At 49.5% G+C, this 21,367-nt stretch overlaps 1 protein-coding gene across 4 annotated transcripts; it reads left to right on the forward strand.

The window, feature by feature from the left end:
• Positions 1-1,446: 1,446 nt before the first annotated feature.
• On the forward strand, positions 1,447-21,090 carry UPP1 (uridine phosphorylase 1). 4 transcript variants are annotated; one of them, XM_045564247.1, is made up of 8 exons: positions 1,447-1,710; positions 8,824-8,888; positions 13,158-13,275; positions 14,933-15,091; positions 16,382-16,496; positions 19,527-19,736; positions 19,979-20,125; positions 20,886-21,090. In XM_045564247.1, the coding sequence occupies exons 2-8, from the start codon at positions 8,845-8,847 to the stop codon at positions 21,035-21,037; spliced, it is 945 nt and encodes a 314-aa protein (XP_045420203.1). In that variant the 5' UTR covers positions 1,447-1,710; positions 8,824-8,844; the 3' UTR covers positions 21,038-21,090. The 4 variants fall into 4 exon arrangements, with proteins under 4 accessions (XP_045420203.1, XP_045420204.1, XP_045420206.1 ...); XM_045564248.1 differs by lacking the exon at positions 8,824-8,888; XM_045564250.1 differs by lacking the exons at positions 1,447-1,710; positions 8,824-8,888; positions 13,158-13,275 and adding an exon at positions 15,566-15,739 and having other exon boundaries at positions 15,001-15,091.
• The last annotated feature ends 277 nt before the right edge of the window (positions 21,091-21,367 follow it).

Raw genomic sequence — 21,367 nt, forward strand, 5'->3', positions numbered from 1 at the left:
GGGGTAGCTACTGGGATGGAAGGGGAAGAGCAGCTACACAAAGGCCTGGGCAGCGAGGGCAAAGCAGAGAGGAAGCCTCAGTTACCACCTCTATGATATCACCTGAGAAAGAAAAAACACTCATCTGAGGAAGGCCAGCCCCTACTGAACTATCGAACTATTGAACTTTACTGTTGAACTGTTACTAGGAAATTGGAGAATCAGGTATTTTCCTGTTATTTCAGCGAGGCCACCCCTTTCACTAATCAGTCATTGTTTTGTCTTTCTGTTCCTGCCTCACAAGGCAAGTGATTCGGAAATGGCCAATCTGCCTTTTGCTCTTTGTTTCTGCTTTCTCCAGCCTTTCCTGTCTGTAAAACCAATCTCTCTGCTCAACTCCGTGAAGCCTTTATTCTAATTTTAAGAAATGAAGTGTTGCCCCATTCTAGAATCACATATATTAATAAAGCTAATTGAGATCTTTAAATTTGTTGTACTTTTGTCTTTTCACACAGTAAGTTATTGGTATTTGTATGGTTTCCTGGTTCAAGTGCAGCTTTTGGAAATGAAAAAGGAGCAATTAATCCCCAGGCACTGGTGGGGATGGGGTGGGGGCAGATGTCACCAGCCGCTGCTGTCAACCTCCACAGAGATTCTGGGGAGCTGCAACTCCTTTTGGGAAGGAAGCACGGGATGTGCTGGGCAGCCCCTAGTGCTGGCCAGATTGTCTTCTTCCCCAGGCTTTTTGTCCTCAGGCCAGAGTAGGTGTCAGGGAAGCAGACAAACCGACAAAGGAAAAGGTGTGAGCGCAGGAGGGGCACCGGGCTCATGGGGGTCAGCGGTAGAAAGCCAGGAGTTGGGGGCAGAGTGCCTCCTTGCTTTGAGGCACAGTTTTGCCAGCTTAGCCCGGGCTCTAAATGAGTGAGTCACATCCACTCCCCAGGGCTTCTCCTCTGGGCTCCCCTGCAACCGGGGAACTCCCAGGACCATGCAGTTGCGGGAGAAGCTCCCCAGAGGAGAAACTGGGGCGGAGAGACGGAGGGTACTCACAGCCGACAACGGCCAGAGCCACACGTTTCCTGACCACCAGCCCAGGGCTGGCTCCACACTGTCATGCTCTCTAGGACTTTCTATCAGCTGGTCCCAGCCGTGAGGGCCACCCCCAGACAAACAGACCCGGGTCCTGCACCGGCCTGTGACCTTGGGATAGTTATACCTCCCTTCCTAGTCAAGTTTCCTCTGCTGCAGAACGGCCGGGACTGCAGCCGGTTGGGAGATTTCAGCGGCAGTACGAAGAGCTTAACGAATAACAAAAATAACGTAAAGGGCTTCCGGTTATTTATAGTCGTCCAACTCCCCGAAGAGGAGAAACAAAAGCTGGCGAGGGTGGCGCCGGGCAGCCTGCCCGCCCCGGGAGGCGAGGGCGTGTCCCGCCCGGAAGGGCCGGGCGCGGTCCGCGGGGTCCGGGGCCGCAGGCGGAGGCGGGGCGGCGACCGCAGCGCGGGCTGAGCGGGCGACTGCGGCAGGACAGGGCGCACACTGGCTCTGTTCTGAGACTCACCTTGCTGGTCGTTCCCTCCTTTCAGTGGTCCTGCCAACAGCCCCTCACCCCACCGTCCGCGAGCCTCCCGAGAGCTGCCCCTTCATCCTCCTGGAGCTCGGTCTTTGTCGCCGGAGTCGCTGTGCAAGGATCACGCAGCAGGTGTAGCGGGTCGCCGCGCAGGCCGAGCGGTGAGTCGTCCTCCACCCAGGTTTTGCTGTGGTTCTCTCTTGGCAGGATGCTCCCTTGTCCCCTGTCCTGGTGATGTTCCCATTTGCCTGTAGGTGAGGCAACTGATGTCGCGTCCTTCCGGGCTGCGGGCTGCAGGCTGCAGAGAAGCTGCAGGGGAGGAGGTGCAGGAGGGCGCTCGGGGAGCCGGTGCTTCCTCGGGCCACCCCTGCCGGCCTCTGCCCCTCCCGGGGTCCGGCCGCGCGCCGCCGGGCGTGTCAGTGTCTGGCGGGGACCCCCGGCGGAGATCCAGCCTCCCGGGCAGAGGCAGCCGGAGCCCAGGCGGGTCGGGAGTGCGAGGAGCCCCCAGAGCTGTGCTGGGCGCCCCAAAAGAGGAAGGGGCTGGTGCCTTCAGTTATGTCCCACCCGCCTTTTAATGGAGGAGGGAATAAAGTTCAATTTTGTAGAAATGATTGTTATTCGAACCTTCGGAGTTCACACGGATTCAAGTATACATTGTTTCAACGTGCAACGAAGTGTCACCGCGTAAATATTGGCAGCGAGTAGTCCGGCAGCGCGGCGGGCGGAGAAACTTTCGTCTTACGTGTTACATGGCACCAACAGAATCTGCCTGGGGAAGTGGGTCCCTTCAACGTTCTTTTAAAGTTCTTGGACCTGGCAGTGCCCAGAGAAGGGAGGGCCCCAGCCCCGGCGGCCGTGGGCAGGTCTCCTCTCCCTTCCGGATTCAGCTCGGCGAGGTGACTCGAGGTCGCGGTGACTGCGCGCAGCCTTCCACCCCGACCTGCGGCGCCTCCCGCTGCGCAGGGCGCTCCCCGCTGACGGGTGTTTCAGGGAAACGCCGTCTGAGATCCGGAGCAGAAAGGGGCCTTTTCCTGCGAAGGCAATGCACGCAGTTTTCAGGCGTCTGAACGACCGGTCTGAACTCTCCTGTCCCTATCTCCGTCCCCGTTTCCCTTCTGCCCCGCCGTCCCCTGGCCTCTGCTGGGCTCACTTCTCACCTCCAGCTATCTTCAGGGTGAAAAAGACCGTGCGCTCCATTCATTTGCTGTAACGTTGGTTTTAAAAAAAGAAAACTTTGTGACCTCCTTGAATAGAAAGTGTGTCTTCACCTGGGCTTTTAAAAGCCGTTCTGAGCCATTCCCAGGGCGCGCCATTGTCTGTCGCCTTTCAATTTGTGCAAACCTCCCCCACTTCTCTGCCAATCTTACTTTATTTCCTTTCCTTCTTCAGAGGCCATATTGACCTTCTGGTTCTCAGAATAAGCCTCATTACCCAGACTTCTTTAATTGAGCACAGGTTTATTGGGCACGAATTATATTTTTGGTCCCATCACTGGTGGACATTCATGTTTTAGTTAAAAAGGATAAATTAGTTTTTGTTTACATGGGATTTTTGTCAAAGTTGACTTTTGTTGTCTTTACTGATCATAAAATTAATGCAAACTTATTTAAAAAAAACAAACACCCAAAACAGAAAGTGAAACTTCCAGGCTTGCTGACTCCCTAAAGATAACACAGGACATTCACTCTTCCTCTTCCTCTTCCTCTCTCTCCCACTCTCTGCCTCTCTCACACACACGTTTGCTTTTGAAATATGTTCACTCAAAAAAGTATTAGGTTGTCATCAGAAAAGAAGCCAAACTCTGTAAAATAATTTAAAGAGGTTTATTCTCAGTCAAATTTGAGGACCATGGCCTGGAGCCACACCCAAGAAGCCTTGAGCAAGTGGACTGGGTGCGGCTGGGTTTCAGTTTGGTTTTATACATTTCAGGGAGGCAGGGATTACAGGTAAAGTCATAAATCAATACACGGAAAGCATGTTGGTTTGGCCTGAAAAGGCAGCACATCTCAAAGGTGGGGCTTACAAGTCACAGATGGGTTTAGGGATTCTTTAGTTGACAATTGGCTGAAAGAGTTAGGCTTTGTATAAAAGACCAGGAGTCAGCAGAAAGCAGTTAAGATAAGGGTCTCCCATCTGTCATGTGACGCTATACCAGAATCAGGTTGGGAAGTAAACCACATCATATTGGGTTAACAAAACTTGTTTACTGAGATTTTGTCATTTGTAGGTGTGACTCACCAGGCCCCCTTACAAAGGAATTTTTGGGCAAAAGAAAACATCAGAGTTCAGTCCTCAATGTTTACATACTAGGTTATTTACGCAAGTAATCTGATTTTTGTTTAATGGGTTAAAACCAAAAAAAAAAAAAGAAAAAACCCAAAAAACTAAAACTTCAAAAGATCAGGGTTTTTTTGTTTTGTTTTGTTTTATTTTGTTTTGTTTTTTGTAAGCCAGATCTGGCAGTGGGTAGGGGAGCCCCAGGTGCTCACAGCAAAGGTTCTTCCCTGGGGAGGCAGATTCAGAATTTTCCTGGGGGCGGAACCTGCAGGCCAGGTGAAACTGGCTTCCTAGGGAGATGAGAGAAGACTTGTCTTGGAGAACCTGAATTTAGTTCCCTCAGTGTGAAGTCTGAGAGCATCCTGGTACAATGTTAGGAGAAATGTTTCCTGAAATCAGCTCCGGTCAGGGTCAAATTTCCCTCCTGGGGAGTTGGCTAGGGCTTTGGAGAAAGGATCTGTTCTTATCTCTCCGAACAAACGGCACAGATACTCTCAGGACCTCTATTTAGATGTCCCAGTGCTGATCTCTAATTAAATCCCATTTGTAAAATTAGTGCCCTGTGCTGACAGGACTCTGTCCTGCCCTTTCTCTTCCCTTGGTGTCCCTCTGTGGTCTTGGTCCTGGGCTTCTCTTAATTGTTGACTCCTGGGGTTTGCCCTTGGTGCTAGTTCTCAGCTGCCCTGTTTTCCTGTGGCCAGCCTTCGCTTCTGCATGGGGTGATGCCCACCATGCAAGAACCGTGGTGCCTCTTGTGAAACATCCGACCACAGCCCCTTGGCTAGTGAACTTTGTCCTTCCCTGTCCAATCCCAGCTGGAAACCGAGGCAGCTTTGTCTCGCGGTTCAGTCAGCCCCGAGATGGAAAGTTCTGTGGCAATGTGAGTGTGGTGTGGACTTCTTTCCTAGAAGAGATTAGAGTTGCTCCCTTGATAATTGAGTTTAGGATTTGGGAGGTTTTGCTTTTAGGGAGATGAGGGGTTTCAGAAACTCAAATGCCTTCAGGTCAAAATAATTTTTATGCCATAGTAGCTTATTCTGGACTTTTTCACATGGATCCATCATGCAAGTCTCTGTCATTTCCTGTTTAAAACATTTCAGGGGCCCCACTCACCTCCAGGATGATGTTTAAGATTTTCATTAGGACACATAGCCATGACTCGTAGATGCAGCTGCCCACACCGAGCTGTTGATCTCTCTGTACTCAGCGCTGCCTGGGCTGTCTCATGTATGCCATGTCTCCTCGCCTTTGTTAACACTGTTGCTCCTGGTGGAGGGCCCTTTCCTCGCCACATGCTTTCTGGGCAGGTTCCTAGTCAAGAATCATGAAGCACCCGTTGCTGCTTTCTAGGAGCGCTCGGGGTTTGCATTCTTTCTTCTTTTCTGCTCCCTCCTTCGTGGCTGAAGTAAATAAACCTCCCAGGTCCTGTGGCACCTTTACTTGGCCGCCCTGACTTGGAGTTATCTCCTGGCTTGCTGGGTTTGTTACACACACTGAGCTAGTGTCTCAGTGTCCTTCCTGGGTCCTTCTCGTCTCTCCAGGTCATACATATTGGAGGAGATGCTTTTACACTAGACTGGTTCTAATCTCTGCCGACACACGGTGAGGGGTCAGGGGACAGCCTGTTAGTCTCATTTATTTCACAGGAGACTTCAGATTCTTTAAATGACTAAGGCTTGGTAATGCCTAGCACTTTCTGGTATCTTACAGATATTTAATGCCATTTCAAATTATGTGACTGAAAGTACCCAGGCCAGCGTCCGAATTCATCTGTTATTGAAGTTACGGCCATTGCTTTTGGTGGGGTGAGGCAGGAGAGAGGGCAGGATCAAATGGCACCTTTCCTGTGGTGAGCAATGGCTGCAGTGGGCTAATTAGGTGACAGTGTTTGGCAAGCTGGCTTTTCTCAGCCAAGCAGGAAACAGGAAGTGGAAGGGTGCATCAGGGTTAGATCCCGGATAATGGTGAGGGTGGAAGTCCATTTTGTAAAATCAAATGTCTCATTAGGACATAAACTATATATATTAACTGTTGGAGGAAAAATGTCCTGGATGCAGAATAAGTGTAATTTGGTAAAATAATTTAAAAGCAATTGTCAGAAATAGTCCCTAAAATTCTATGAATAACATTTACTAGATTAAGGCAAGATGTAAAATTAAGCTGAACAAAAGGCAGTGCTTGAAAATGCTCATCACAGGTCCTCAGCTTGCAGAGCCAGATTCCTTCCAGCTTTGTCCTGGGTGCGGGGTGGGCTGGGGGCACTCCCAAAGGTGTTTATTCCAGAGGCTGAAAAGGGGTGATGAGAAGGCCTTTTGTCTGGGCCTCCAGTGGTGACCCAGAATTGCGTATTCCACAGTTGCCACTGGGTCCCAGAACCCCTTCTCACTGCCTGTTTTCTAAACTAAACTGTGGTGGGGCAAACTCTGAAGGTTGGAAAACAAGAATGCAGCTTTATTCACTATATTTTTGCCTGAAAGCTGCTTTTGAAATGCGAAGGTAGTACTGTGTCACTCAATTGTTAGTACCATTCTTAATCAGCACTAGGGCCTCCTTCCACCCCTCAGCGGGTGGCCTTGAGAACTGGAGGGTAGGGGGAGACCCACCAGGTGAGTTGGCTCCTGGCTCCCACCCTGTGAGGCTCCACCTGGCCTAAGGGGAGACTGGGTTTTCCTCTCTTACCTCCTCCTGTCTTTGACCTGTCAGTGGGCGGGTGGCTGGGGTCACTGCATAATTTATCCTCCATGTCCACATCGTTTGGATAGTGAAATGTGTCTCTGAGAATTATGCCAGGACTCCCCAAGTAAACCTGCTTGAGACCTAAGTTATTTATTCAGTGGGGATCTTTCCAACTGGAGCATTGCCAAAGTCTGCAACTTTCGCTACCAAATGTGGGTGGTTAAATAGAGCCTCACAGAGTGCAGGGCTGGGGGTGGGGGGTGGAGATAAGTTAGTCTTTGGGAAGCTCACACCCAGGAGGGGAGAACCTGAGGCACTAACATTACAGGGGGACTTGGGGGAATGAGGCTGGTGGGAATCCACTCAGGAAGCAGCCAGCAGAGGGACTGAGCAAGGGACCTGGTTTCTCTACTTAGCTGGCCTTGGTGTCTCTGGGTCAGAGGAAGAGCAAGCAAGCCTAGAAATACCCTTACTCTGCAAGGCCAGGCTGGGAGACCTCTCTCCAACTGGGTTTGCTTTTCTGAACAACAGGGGTTGGATTCTCCCTGGGGAGCCTTCCAGGGAGCACTCAGCATCCTCTGGCTCCCCTCTAACTCCCCCACCCCAGCTCCCTGGCCCTGGGGGCTGCTCCTCCCACCAGCTCCCCCCACCAAAGACAAAAACAGCAGCTGGAAGGTGCAGAGTGTGTGTGTGGGGAGGGGGTGCTGCTCTCACAGGGGAGCTGCTTTTACGGGGGAACGTGCCTGCCCCACAGAAGCTGGGCTTGGGACCAGGACTGTCTGTCTGCCCCCACACCCTGTTCTTTCCCCAGTGGAGAAGTGAGAGCTCCATAAGGAGGGCAGTGGGCTGGCCAGAGTACGCAGTGCCCCTCCCCCCTCAGGTGACTGTGACATGGCTGGGAGAGGTGGGACCCCAGAGAGAGGAGTCAGGGCTATCAGACTGAGGGGTGCTGTTGATGGTGCCTTGGGTGTTGTGTTTCCTGGTTCCAAGGGAACCAGACTAATGTGTGGCTGGGTGTCTGCAAATCTGCTTAGTGGATGCCGTAGAAGGCCTGAAGTCATGTCCAGACATCTATGTCCAGGATCCCTCCCGAAAGCACTATGGGAACCACTGCCCGTGCCTCAACCCTCCTCCCACCCCTCCGCAGGCACGTGGGGATGGCTGGCTCGGCAGTGCCTCCGCCTGTTCATAAAGGGTTGTCCCCGTGTGTGCACTTGGCCCCTGGTGATACGGGGTGAGAGGTGGTACTTCTCTTGAACGCATTCTCTTCCTCAGCTCTGCTTAGCTGAAGTGTTTTACAAAGGCTAAGGGAAAACAAAAGGCAGATGAAGAGAGACAAAGCAGCAATTGCAGGAAAAGTTTTGCAGCCCTCCCAACCCTGGCCTTCAGTATTTACTGAAAATGGCCAGTATATTATGGTAATAACAGTTATAAATTCCATTCTCCAAAAAGGGACCTTTCAGGTCTCAGCCCGTTGACAAGTGACTGGTGAGACACAAGGGTAAGAACCGCCCTGTGGGAGTAACAGGCCTGGCCTCGGGAAAGTGGCTGTGCTCGGCAGACTTCTGATGTCTTTGTGAGCTTCAGATCATTCTGGAAGCCCAGTGCTTGACCTTCCTCATCTCTGCAATGGGTCCTGCCCACCCTGCAAGCCAGTGCAGGGAGTTGGCGGCCTGGCAGGTGCAGGGCACTCAGGATGCCTTGCTTTATTAACCAAGTTCAAAATGTGAGCCTTGCCCTCCTCCAAAGTGGGCTCAGGCCTTCCTGATTACTGAGATGTAATAAAGTAACTGCGGTTATGTATACACAGCTTCTCCCATCACCAGGCTTTGCAGTGGAGGCAGGGCCGGGGGCTTATTCACATCAGCCTCAGGCCCCTCTCCCTCCGTGGTGGTCCCTCTGGACCAGGTGCCCTTACCCCACCTTTGAGCTGATCCCTCCCGCTACTCCCACTGTCCTTGAAAGCTGGAAAAGGAAGGTTAAGATTCCAGAAGGAGGACAGGTGTGGTCTGAGAGTCCATGAAGTCCTATTGCTGGGCTGGGAAACCAGGAGGTGGGTCAGGTTCTCTATAGAAGTGTAAGGTGCCTGTCCCTTTGGGATTTTGCCACATTTTTGCCATGTCCTCTTTGAAATTAGCAACCCTCTAAACACACAAACATGCACATACAAACACATGCACATACATGCGTCACACACTTACATCATTAATGTGTAAAGCATTCCACTTCATGGCACTGACTTTGCACATGTCAGTGGGGCCGCACACAGCCTTGCTTCCTGCTGGTGGATTCACTGCATTCCGTGTGCTGTTTTCCCATAGGGTCCTGCCTCCGTGGAGAGAATGGCGGCCGCACGAGCTGGAGCAGGGGAACTTGGAAATCACAAGTAAGGCTCTGTCCCGTGCCGCGTTGGCTTGGGTTGGGTTGGGTTTGTTGGGCATGCTTTGTGCCACCCATTTTTGTAAGAACTAGACCTATACGTACACATTTGATTCTTGTGACAGAAACTGAGGCCCAGAAGGATCAGCAACTCAGCAGGCTCAGAAGTCAGATGGTCTAAGACCTGCAGGCTGGAGAAGGCAGGGCTGGGCACGCATCAAGTGCCAGGCAACTCGCTGAGGACTTCCTCCTCGCTCCTCTCCTCCCCTCTGCTCAGTAGCTATTTTGTCCTCCCTCATTTTATTGTCAACTATTTGCTTACCATGTTCCACCTACTAAGAGGCAGTCAGCTGCAGAGGTTAAGAGCTTATGAGTGCAGCCTCTTAATAAAGATGTGATCTTGAACCTTTAAAATGGGATTGGCCAGGCGTGGTGGTTCACGTCTGTAATCCTAGCACTCTGGGAGTCTGAGGTGGGAGAATAGCGTGAGCTCAGGAGTTCAAGACTAACCTGAGCAAGAGCAAGAGCGAGACCCTGTCTCTACTAAAAATAGAAAAACTAGCTGGACGTGCTTGTGTGTGCCTGTCGTCCCAGCTACTCGGGAGGCTTGAGCCTAGCAGTTTGAGGTTGCAGCGAGCTATGATGACGCCTCTAGCCAGGGCAACACAGCAAGACTCTGTCCACCGCCTGCTCCCCCCCCACCCCCCCCACCCCCCACCCCCCCCCCGCCGCAAAAAAAGGGATTAATGATAGTCCTTAGTTTATAATATGGTTGCATTAAATAAATTCATATGTGCTGGCTAGTAATAATTTTATTTCTATGTACTCCAAAGTTGATCCTTCCATGAGTGGAACCATATCTCACTAGTCTTTGTGTTCCCTGCACGCAGCGCCGGGGTTTGGCTGGTGTTAGATTCTGCTGATGTTTCCTGGGGCCTCCATCTTTCCCCTTTCATTCTCTTGAGTACCTGTTCTAAGCCGTGTGGGCTGGTTTATGTAACAACTGGCAGTGTTTTCTCTTCGCTGCTGATAAACTCCAGGAATCAGAAGCCAGTTTTCATTTATTTTCATCTCACATATTTCTTTTATGTAGTAGGTGCTCAGTGAATATTTGTTAAATGAATAAAATGACAGAACAAAGCAAGATAAAGTCACTTGAAATTGCATATAGACTAGAGAAATGCTTTTCGAAGTGATATGTCTCTGACTTGTTATTTTAAAAATCCTTTAAAAAATAAGTTGGAGGGTGTTCCAGTTCACATTTACATATTTTAAAGTTATTGCTGATCTTCATGGTTATACCCTATTTCCTTCTCCTTTTCCTGGAATTGAGAAGAAAATAATTTTTTTTCTATTTTGAAATATGTGACATAGTTATCTTCATCACATCCTGTTTTGTTATTTTGAAGCATGCCAGTTCTTTTATTTTGTACTCTGTGTACCCAGAACATCCTGAACGAGAATAGGAACCTTAATCACATTAAGTGTAATTGTCATTAAAAGAGCTTAAAATGCTGTAGAGTGTGTTATGATTGTCAGAATTTCAGATTGGCCTAGTGATCAAAAAGGCTTTCTGGGAAAGTGTGGCATTGTAAAATATATATTTGGTGTTCTGCCTGTTTCCCATTGTACAACTCCTTAGGATCTCCAAAGTGATGTCTTTCTGTATGCTAATGACTGACCGGTGGCTGGCAGCTTCTGGGTGGCTTCAGGATGGGGGCGGGTCACCCAAAAGGCAAGGCAGGATTAGGGCGCTGGGACTTTCAGTCCCACTCCTAACCTCTGTGGAGCGGCGAGGGGCTGAAGATTAAGTTAATAACCAATGGTCAATTATTTAATCAACCATGCCTATGTGGGTTTGGAAAGCTCTGGATAGCTGAACAGGGGAGGTTCCTGGAGGGCGGTGGGCCTGGGGAGGGCATGGAAGCTCACGCCTGCCTCTTCCCCCTGCTTTGCCCAGTGCATCTCTTGGTCCGTAGCCTTTGTAATACCCTTTACAGTAAACGTGTTTCCCTCAGCTCTGTGAGCCACTCGACGAAATTAATCAGAGTGTGTTGTGAGAACCCCAGCTTGAAGCCGGTTAGTCAGAAATTCCTGAGGCCTGGACTCGCAACTGGTGCCAGAAGAGGGGCAGTCTGGTGGGACTGAGCCCTCAACTTCTGGCTCCAACGCTGTCTCCAGGTAGATAGTGTCAGAATCGTGTGGGGGACACCCAGCTGTGTCGGCTGCAGAACAGACTGCACGCTTGGTGGTGGGGAGAACCCCCCACCAGCATTCGCTCACGGAGATCTTCTGTGTTGACTGCTGTCGAGTGAGCAAATGGGGAAAGCACTTTGAGTTTGTTTTTTCTGCACTCAGAAAGTCTAGAGACGGTCCTAACCACACATACTTCTGGATTTGGACCCTTAAAAAATGGCCTCCCTGCCCCACTGCAGAGGAAGATTAACCCCGAGTCTGGAGAGCTGCAGGGCCCATCTGAAGAGGTGGGTCAAGGGGCAGATGGGTGTGGCTCTGTGCCGCAGCTGGCTGCCTGCCCTTCCTGTGCAAGATTACAGACCGTTTGGTTGTAGTTGGCACAGTCTCTGCGCCTAGTTGGCATGCCACCAGCGATCACTGCTGGCAGTTGATCAGCCCATGGTCTCTGAAATCTCCTGACATGTAGCTATGAAAGTCAACTAGCCCCACACTCCCTTTATAAAAAGATCTCTCTCTCTCTCTCTCTCTTTTTGTACTTATCTTTCCTATACAAGCCTTTTAGAAATGCTCAGGACACCACTCGAGGGGAATGGACAAGAGGGGAAATTTGAGAAACATGAAAGAAAGAAGCATTTGGATATAGGCAGAGGGAGAAGCTGGCGTCCTCAGTGTCTGGAGTCTGGGTGTCTGCTTTTGATGCCAAATGCCAGGTAGAAATAGGAAATAGATAAAATAAATGATAAAATATATCAAACAGGGATGGGCCATCTTAACCTTGCTTTGCATGTCTGCTGTGTGTTCTGGAGGATTCAGAGATAAATAAGACGTGGTCATGGCCTCCAGGAGCTTTTGCCCACGGGGACAATTTTGGTTATTACATTAATCATGTAAGTCAGTGTGATAAGGTATAATGAGCATCGCCTGGAGGGAGAGGGAGAATGGACGAGATCTCTGGGGGTGGGGAGTGCGGGGAGCAGCCCTTGATACAACGGTATTTGCAGTCACAGGCAGCCGAGTCCCTGCTCTCTTGCATCATGTTTTACTTTCTCATGAGTTAGATTAAGGAGGCGACGTGATCAGTGGGTTCTGAGTGGAAAGTCAGACTCAGAAAGAAGAAAACAAAGGCCCAATTGCTCTGAGATCAGGGATCCACATCTGCCTCAGTTTCCTGTGGGCGAGCTTGCCAGTCTCTGGAAATCAGAAAGCGCATACTATTGAAGGAACTGTGTTTGAGGTTGTTCTAATGGACTTTGGCAGGCTGGAGATGGAACCATCTAGATCTGGGGCATCTGTTTTGTAAATAAGGTTTATTGGAATGCTACCACACTCACTTATTAGTGGTTTCTTTCACACAGTTATGGCAGACTTTAGAAGTAGCAGAAACCATACAGTCTGCAGAGCCAAACATATTCATTGTCTAGACTTTTATGATAAAAAGCTTGCAGGCTTCTGTTTTAGGCTAGCAGTGAGCTGTCCAACAGAAATGTAGTATGAGCCACACATATATTTTCTAGTAGCCACTCTGAGAAAATGCAAAATGAACAGATGTCTTATCTTATCACTCTTACTGGACTTTGTACTGGAGAAGTGGTAGCTTGTGCAACAAGGCAAGAAAAAGAAACTGAAGGTGTGCAGATTGGAAAGGTTATCTCTGGGTGGTAGAATGAGAGGTGATTTTTTTTCCTTCAAATTTCTGTCCTTATTTCCTGAGGTGAACATAATAGTTGTTTTAAAATAAGTCAAGTTTACATATTGAATGAACCAGACTGGAAGCACTCGGCTATCCTCGTGGTATGGGTAGATTTAATATTTTCTTTGTACTTTTGTGGGCTCTTCTGAGTTCTTCCCGATTCCCCTCCAAACAGAAGCCCTGGGAGCAAAGAGGGGTAAGAGGAAGGGGGAGGAAGAACGGAGGGGAGTAGGAGGGAATTCAGAGTGTGGGGTTGTCTTATCCCAGGGCTCTGGCCGTGCCCTTCCCCCACCCTGTGGCTCACGGATCACTGACAGAGCACTTCTGTGATGCTGTCGGCCACTGGGCGCTGGTGTTCTATAAACCTTCCCCTTTCTTGTTTTTTAACAGAGACTGCCTCGTCCAACTTTCAAATCCAAATGTAGCAACAATGAAAGAAGATATCCTCTATCATTTCAATCTCAGCACTGGCACACATGATTTCCCAGCTATGTTTGGAGATGTGAAGGTAAAAGGCAGGCTTTGAATTCTCAGAACTTGTCTTAAGCTCAGCCTCCTCCTAATGATACAGGTAGACTTCCTCACAGGTGCTTGAAGGGGGACAGCTGACAGCGTCATGAAGTTATATGTTTATCAGAGTTTTGCAAATTGTTACTTTGTAAGTATATGAGCTAGCACATAAAAGAAAACTATCCTAAGTATTGCCATATTGTTCCCTAATTCATCTCTAACAAATTTGGTACAGCCATGCATTGCTTGAGGATACGTTGTGAGAAATTTATCCTGAGGCGATTTCATCCTTGTGTAAACATCAGAGTGTACTTTGCAAACCTAGCTGGCATAACCTATTGCTCCTAGGCTGCAAACCTACACAGCATGTTGCCGTGCTGAATATTGGAGGCAGTGGTAAGGATTGTATCTAAACATGTCTAAACACAGTAAAAACGCAATATTATAATCTTATGGGACCATCATATATGTGGTTCGCTGTTGATCCAAGCACTGTTCTGTGGCACATGACTGTATATATTTCCTAATGCTTCACTGAGAGAAGTGGGGCATGCGAACATTTCCTAGGGAACAAAGGACAGTAAATAAGCGTAATTGTATTCCATCTGTTTGTAATTTAAGATGCATATTAATATTCTGTTTAGTTAGTTGTCTTTAATGGCTTTTTTTTTTTTTTTGCTGCAAGCAACTTCCAGTCCATTTGCCCTATAATGTCTTAGAACCTTCAGTTTTGATTTATGTTAACAAAGGACTTTCAAATGTCTAATCCCCATGGGCAAAGATGAACTAACATGGAATTGAAAATCAAAATATAATAGGACCCTAGAATCCATTGCTGCCACATAGGATCATAATTCAATGACAGCCGTATGTCCCACCAGCTATTGTGTTCTTTGGTAGTGTTGGTTTCAAATCGTGTACAGTTTTCCATGTGCTCTTCATTTATTAAATATCCATCCATCCCGTTAAAGTTAATCTATAGTGATTGTTATTCCAGGCTATGGAATTTTCTTTTCATGTTTAGAAAATAATAATTTATTTTTTTTATCTTCAAACTCTTTAAAACTTATTTACTTTCTTTTTTTTTTTTTTGGCAAAACAAAAAGTTTTCTTCAATGATGCTCCAAAAATTAAAGTTTTTACTTCTCTGAGAGAGATTCATCCACAATAGATACAACTTCCCAAGTGTCCACCAGGCCCCTGGCTCTTTCCAAGCATTAGCCATTTGGCACTCAAATGCCCAGGTGAGAGGTAGCCCCAGCGTGGGGCCCTGGTCACATGGTGAGGAGCCACACCGTCTTGTTTCAAACCCAGGCTCTCTCCAGTACCCTGAGCTGCCTTCCGCAGGATGGAGGGAGGCCACGTATGCATGGGACCTGGAATTACCTTTTCAGAAGAGAGCAAGAGTCTAGATTTCTGAGTTTGTGGAGCTGACTGCCTTGCACTTCCGGGCTGTGAAGCGCCCAACCCTACCGAATATTCACCAGGAAGGCTCATTAAACTGGATTGCTGGGCCTCTCAGAGATAGTAGGTTTTGATGAGGCCAGTGAACTTGTATTTCTAGCAAGTTGCCAGGTGATGCTGATGTTGCTGGTCATTTTGAGGATGCCTGCTATAAACAGTGCACTGAAGGAGTCTCTATTCTCTGGCTGCAGTTTGTGTGTGTTGGCGGAAGCCCTTCCCGGATGAAAACCTTCATCAAGTACATTGGCGCAGAGCTGGGCCTTGATCGCCCGGGCGTAGACTATCCCAACATCTGTGTAGGGACCGACCGCTATGCCATGTATAAAGTGGGACCGGTGCTGTCTATCAGTGTGAGTACCTGCCCCACACTTGGGCTGTCTCTAGGCTCTGCAAGGCCCTGTGCCCCGCCCCCCGCACACACAGACAGCTATTCCCCCAACACTTGTTTACTGTAAATGGCTGGGAGCGAGGTGAGCCCAGGCAGCTGGGGTGCAGAGATGAGTGGGACTCAGGGTCCCACCCTCGAGGCTCAGGCTCCAGGAGCAACTAAGTACACAAATGCAAGTACAGCTGTGTATACAATGTAAAGGTGGCAGGTGACAGTGCCCAGGGCAGACAGGAGACACAGGAGGGCGTGTCCTTCCTGGACCGGGGCAGCAAGGAGAGCCACAGACGAGTACCAGGTCTCAAATTTCCTCTGCCATCTCACAGTCAGTGAGTTATTTCATAACAAATTTTGACTTAGCAATGAAAGTGAACATAGAAGTGTCCAGTATTCTACCACAGAAGTCTTCTCATTTTCTGGTTTTGATTTCCTTTGCCAGCGCAATATAAATGAAGAGCTACAGAGTTAGGAAAGGATGCCCCCCCACCCCGTGACATGTGCATCCTCACCTCTCTGGTCAGCCAAGCCCTCTAGTAATACCAACCACCCAGAACACATCAGGGAGCCAAGACGACGTTCAGTTACTGATAGTTTGTGGAAGCACTTCCCGTGTGTGAGACACCCTGACAAATTCTAAAAGGGACACCTCTACCACAGGACTCGGCCACAGGCAAAGCACCTGCAAAGTGCTGACCGCATCCCAGGGAGGGATGTCGTGGGAGACGTGACACTGGGAGGTCCTTTGAAGGGGAGGGCGGGAGGAGGTGGTGTACAGAGACCCTGCGAAGAGGAACAGGCACAGGCAGACGTGTAGGGCCAGCAAGGTGTCCATGTGCAGTGGGCTAAAGGCCAGGCAGTCACTTAGTTGGCATGAAGCAGAGAATGTAGGAAAAAAAGTGAAAAGAGATACAACTGTACCCAGCGTGGGGGGAGGGGAGTGGGGTTGGCAGTTAGGCAGGGCATACAGCGCCAGAAGGGGCTGTTTGTTACCCAGCAATAGCAGGCTGTTGCCTACCTGCTGGGCCTCGGGTTCCTCAGCTGCTACCTATTTGACAAGTTATATGGATCAGATGGTCTTGTCTACGACACCTTTGTGAACGCTTTTAAGCTTCCCAGGTGTTAATCGTATTTAAATTTATGCTTTAAATTTCATGTTCCATTACCACTGCGATGGGCATATTAGATTGCAGCATACCAATCAGAATACTGACAGGCACAACTTCGGCTTAACGCTGGTGTTTCTCCCTGGTTCCAGCATGGTATGGGCATTCCTTCCATCTCCATCATGTTACACGAGCTCATCAAGCTGCTGTACCATTCCAGGTGCTCCAACGTCACTGTCATCCGCATTGGCACTTCCGGGGGCATAGGTAAGGTCTGCAGAGGGCCTCTTGTCCTGTCTGCATGACGGCCTGCAGCCTCCTGAGGCAGCTCCCACGTGGTGTGGGATGGGGACTAAGAGTTCCTGCCCTGGCTTTGTTCAAGGAAAGCTTTTTAACGGGAGGGTGGAAAGAAGCTTGTTTGGTTATTTTTGTCAGCCTGTCCTCCGGCTTGCAGCCTAGAGCCGGGTAGCAGACAGCCCCGTGCTGCGCGTGTGCAGAAACGCATCCTTTGGGGGCTGTGCACTCTGTGCCTTCTGTTTGCTTCACTCTCTCTCCATTCTTCCTAATCGCGCTTCTCCCCTGTTCTCTCCTTCCCTTTGCTCGCTTCTCCTCCTCCCTGTTCCTGCAAGGATTTGGAGCACCTTATGAGAAAACCTGCGGGGAAAAGTACAGGCGGGAAGAGAGGCCGAATACAAAACTAAGATAAGTGTGCTTTACATTCGCTCAAAGTTTTCCAGTCCTCAACATGTGCTTTAAAACACAAAGATGGCAAAAAATAGGATTTAATGAGAAAACAAAATGCTAAAAAATAGTTGAATTGTAACCAAAAGTCTATTACGTGAAATTTGTTTTAAATAAATTGCCCTGCTCTCTGAGGTCCCAACTCTGTGCTAGTTTTTTGCTCATAACTGGCTTCCGGCAACTCTTACTCCCACCAAGACGCTGGGAGCTAATGGACGAAGCCTGTGTTTGCCCCAGAGCAAGTTCAGCCTTGATGTTATTGGCCAGGCCCGTGTGTATTTGTTTCTGACTGTCTACGCCTGCCCTGTCCTGGATTTATGGTAATTCTAGAATTTAGATGTTCTGACTTTGAAAGGGGATTTGCTTTAGACTATAAATCTTCTGAATACATTGTCTTATTTTTTCCTTTTTGTCATATAAAGAGATCCATGTGTAATATCTGTGTTTGCATGGTTATAATTCCAAGTCTAAAGAACTTGTTCTCAGGAAAACATACCAATGGCTGTGTGCTGACTCGGTCCTGCAGACTTGGTCTCCATTGCCAGCAGGCAGATACTTACAGCTGTGCATGTCATGCCCGGGTCTGCCAGGAGCTCCAGAAAATCGTTTTTGAGTTCTTCCAATGGAGGGATTTTTTTTTTTTTTTTTTTTTAAAGATAGAGTCTTGCTCTGTCGCCCTGGGTAGAGTTCTGTAGTATAAGCCTAGCTCACAGCAACCTCAGACTCCTGGGCTCAAGTAGATCCTCCTGCCTCAGCCTCCTGAGTAGCTGGGACTATAGGCACATGCCACCATGCCTTGCTAATTTTTTCTGTTTTTAGTAGAGATGGGGTCTCACTCTTGCTCAGGCTGGTCTTAAACTCCTGACCTCAAGCGATCCTCCCACTCTGGCCTCCCAGAGTGCTAGGATTACAGGCGTGAGCCTCCATACCAGCCTGGTGGGATTTTTAAAATGAATGATCAGAGAGAATTCTGGAGGGAGTAGTGCAGATTTTGAGTCTCCCTAAATTGTCCCATAAAGATAGAAAGAGTGGCTAGAGAGCAAAACCCAATACCCCTGGATCCCATTGATAGAACAATGTGATACTGTATCCCCACAAATCCCAAAATATGAACGGGTGGGGGCAAGCCGCTGCAAGATCTGGGCTATGTCAGCAGAATTTCAGGAGAATTTCAGGGGAGCCAACTAGGAAGGTGCAGGGGATCCGGTGAGACTAGGAGCCAGCGCTGGAGGGGTCTGCACGTCCCAGTGTGAGGGTGACGCTGGAATCCCAAGTGCCGTGGACCCGAAGGCCCTGTGAGTTCACCAAGGCCTTGGCCCAGCTTTCCTCCAGCCCCAGCCTCAGTGCTGGGAGGAGCCACTTTGAGGCTGTGCATTTGCCAGAACAGGGCTGGGAGCAGCAAGGGCGAGAGGAAGTTCAGATAAACATGGGTGTGAAGCAACGCAGCCAGAAGGTCTTGGCAGTCAGCCGTGTTTTTTTGATATTTTGCAAAAATAACCGACTTGAGACCTCTAGAAAAGATCATCTGACTTCTCGTCCCTTCCTGTAGGTTTATTAAAACTAATTTTGCATTAAAACAAGTATCAGGGAAAGTATTATGGGTATCTTTGTTTCGGCTGCTAAATGAAAATACCATAGGCTGGGTGGCTTGTAAAAAACAGGAATTTGTTTCTCATAGTCTGGAGGCTGGAAGTCCAAGATCCAGTCTCAGCAGATTTGGTGTCTGGCAAAGGCCGGCTTCTTGGCTGTGTCCTCACGTGGCAGAAGGGATGAAGGTCTCTCTGGGGACTTTTCCATAAGGGCACTAAATCCCATTCATAAGGGCTCCACTCTCGTGGCCTTATCACCTCCGTGAGCCCCCACCTCCTGCTACCGCCACCTTGGGGGCCAGGATTTCAGCATATGGATTTTGGGAGGACACACACATTCAGAACAATAGTCTAATTCCATGTAAATTATAAGACAAAAGAATAAGGAACAGAATAATGTCCCGCCAAGCATGAACATACTCCAGGAAGACATGCCCAGAAAACAGGGAAGCTGGAACTAAATAGGGCATCCATCCTAGAGGAAACCCCGCTGGGCAGGAGTTGGCAATCGCTGCGCTGGGTTTGGGGTATGTCAGAGTTCATTGTACTGGTCTAGTCTGCTTTTTGCTTGTTTACTTTTCAAGTATTTGCTTGAAATCTTAAATAACAAAAAGGTACAAGACAGGGAGCAGTTGGGCACATCGTGGTGACCCGAATGGCAGCTGGCAGTGAAAGGAGCAGCGGCTGGAAGACTCAGACACGGGCCAGAGGATGGGGAGGCTCCTGGCAGCTTCTGTTTCCTTCTCTTCGCTTTTGCCTGCTGCAGTGTCCACAGTGAGCGCGTGTTGATTCCTTTTATAGCCTAAAACACGCTTTTAGTGGGAAAATGGATCGCTGTGTTTCTCTAGAACAACTCTGGGTGCTTCAGTGTTTTGCTGAGTTAGTGGATCATTTTCTTTTCTCCGCGTGCTTTGCTGTGTGCTCACGGCCAGCCCTGCAGCTTTTCCACATCTGCTTCTTTCTTTAGGCCTGGAGCCGGGCTCTGTGGTCATAACCCGGCAGGCGCTGGATGCCTGCTTCAAGCCAGAGTTTGAGCAGATTGTCCTGGGCAAGCGGATCGTCCGGAGCACAGACCTGGATGAGCAGCTGGTGCTGGAGCTGATGCGGTGTTCTGTGGAGCTCAGCGAGTTTCCCACGGTGGTGGGAAACACCATGTGCACCTTGGACTTCTATGAAGGTGAGCCCATGCCTGCCAGGAGGCACCGTCCCTTGAGGCTGCCTCCCCGCCGTGGGCTGTGGTTTGCACATGCCGGCTGCTGTCTCTGTCGCAGCTCTTCTGCAGTGGTTGTGACAGCCCGTTTGAGTGGACAGAGCCAGGACCTGGATGGGTCCCCTGTGTCCCAGTGGGTAGCATGATGCTGGCGTACAGTAGGCGCTTGCTATGTGCATGTGGTTCTTACATCTCCTTGTGTGCTTCAGGGCAAGCCCGACTGGACGGTGCTCTCTGCTCCTACACAGAGGAGGACAAGCAGGCATATCTGCAGGCGGCCTACGCTGCCGGCATCCGTAACATCGAGATGGAGTCCTTGGCGTTTGCGGCCATGTGCAGGGCCTGTGGCCTCCCAGGTAGGCGGCACTGATTGGCCTCAGCGCCCCTCTCCCCTCCCTCTCTGCTCTGCTGGCTCAGCCTGGAGCCCCTCGCCAGGGCCCTCCTCCCAGGGCACCCTAATACCAGTTTCTGGTTTCTGCCTACCCTGCCCCCACGTCAGTTCCTGGCAGAGATGGCATCCTTGCACTCCTGTGCTCAATGTCCTTTGATTGTCACACAACAAAATGCATGATTCTCAGTGTCCATGCAGTGACTCTCCACGCTGCTAAGTGGGGTAAGAAAGATAATTACAAAGACCACCCCAGCTAGATCAGGGTCGCTGCCCGGGGAGATTGCCACCAGCCCTGTAAGGAACTCGGCTTTCAAAGCTCTTTGGCTTTCTGAATCGCGGTTAGTCCACCCCTAAGTTGCTAGCCCCCCTTCAGGGCCAACCCTGCCTTCCCGAGTTCCCTGCATCTGGGTCACCTGAGCCAAAATGTGCCTTTCAAGGCAGTACAAGGCGGCCCCGAGCTGGGCCTGGTATTGGCTCGGGAATTTCTTTTGGGAGAGAAGGCAAGAAAAAGATGAGAGAGAGACGAGGCAATGTGGTGTCAGGGAGGAACCCTCTGAGCGCCGGGACCCAGCGCCTGCCCCTCTGAGCACCCTGTCTGCCACCCCTGCACCCGGGTTCTTGAGGGACGGCAGAGCTGCTCCCCACGCACACGCTGTCCTTCATGCCGTCTCTGGGAGCCCTTGGGGCCTGGGGCTTTGCCTCAGTGCGGTCTTTGCTCTGTGCAGCCGCCGTGGTGTGTGTCGCCTACTTGGACCGCTTGGAAGGGGACCAGATCAGCAGTCCTCACGAGGTGCTGGCCGAGTACGAGCAGAGGCCGCAGCGGCTGGTGGCCTACTTCATCAAGAAGAGGCTCGGCAAGGCCCACGTCTCATCCTGAGCTTCCCAGGACAAGCTGCTGTGATTACTTGCCAATAAAATCATTGTCCAGAATCTCCTTTTGTGTGACTTTGAGTACACTTTACATACGAATCTTGAACATTAGGTCACAGTTAAGAGAGAGAGAATCCTGGATTAACCACATGGGAGATTTTTTTCTTTTTTTATGCTTCATTAGCACATTTTCAACTACTTTAGCTTAACTTGGCAGTTTCTTCAAGAACATTCTGCTAAATATTTGAACTATTTCTAGGGAACATTTTCAGACCTTTAAATTCTAATGGTGGTCAGAATTTCATGTCACTAAACAAGAAATCTGGTAATAGTGCCA

The sequence above is a fragment of the Lemur catta genome, chromosome 11 (assembly GCF_020740605.2).
Source record: "Lemur catta isolate mLemCat1 chromosome 11, mLemCat1.pri, whole genome shotgun sequence".
In the NCBI taxonomy this organism is placed as follows: Eukaryota; Metazoa; Chordata; class Mammalia; order Primates; family Lemuridae; genus Lemur; species Lemur catta.

Coding starts and splice junctions, on each gene's coding strand:
- UPP1 (XM_045564247.1), top strand. CDS start 8,845: ATGGCGGCCGCACGAGCTGGAGCAGGGGAACTTGGAAATCACAA. Junction 13,276..14,932: donor CTATGTTTGGAGATGTGAAG/GTAAAAGGCAGG, acceptor CTCTGGCTGCAG/TTTGTGTGTGTTGGCGGAAG. Junction 19,737..19,978: donor CACCTTGGACTTCTATGAAG/GTGAGCCCATGC, acceptor TGTGTGCTTCAG/GGCAAGCCCGACTGGACGGT.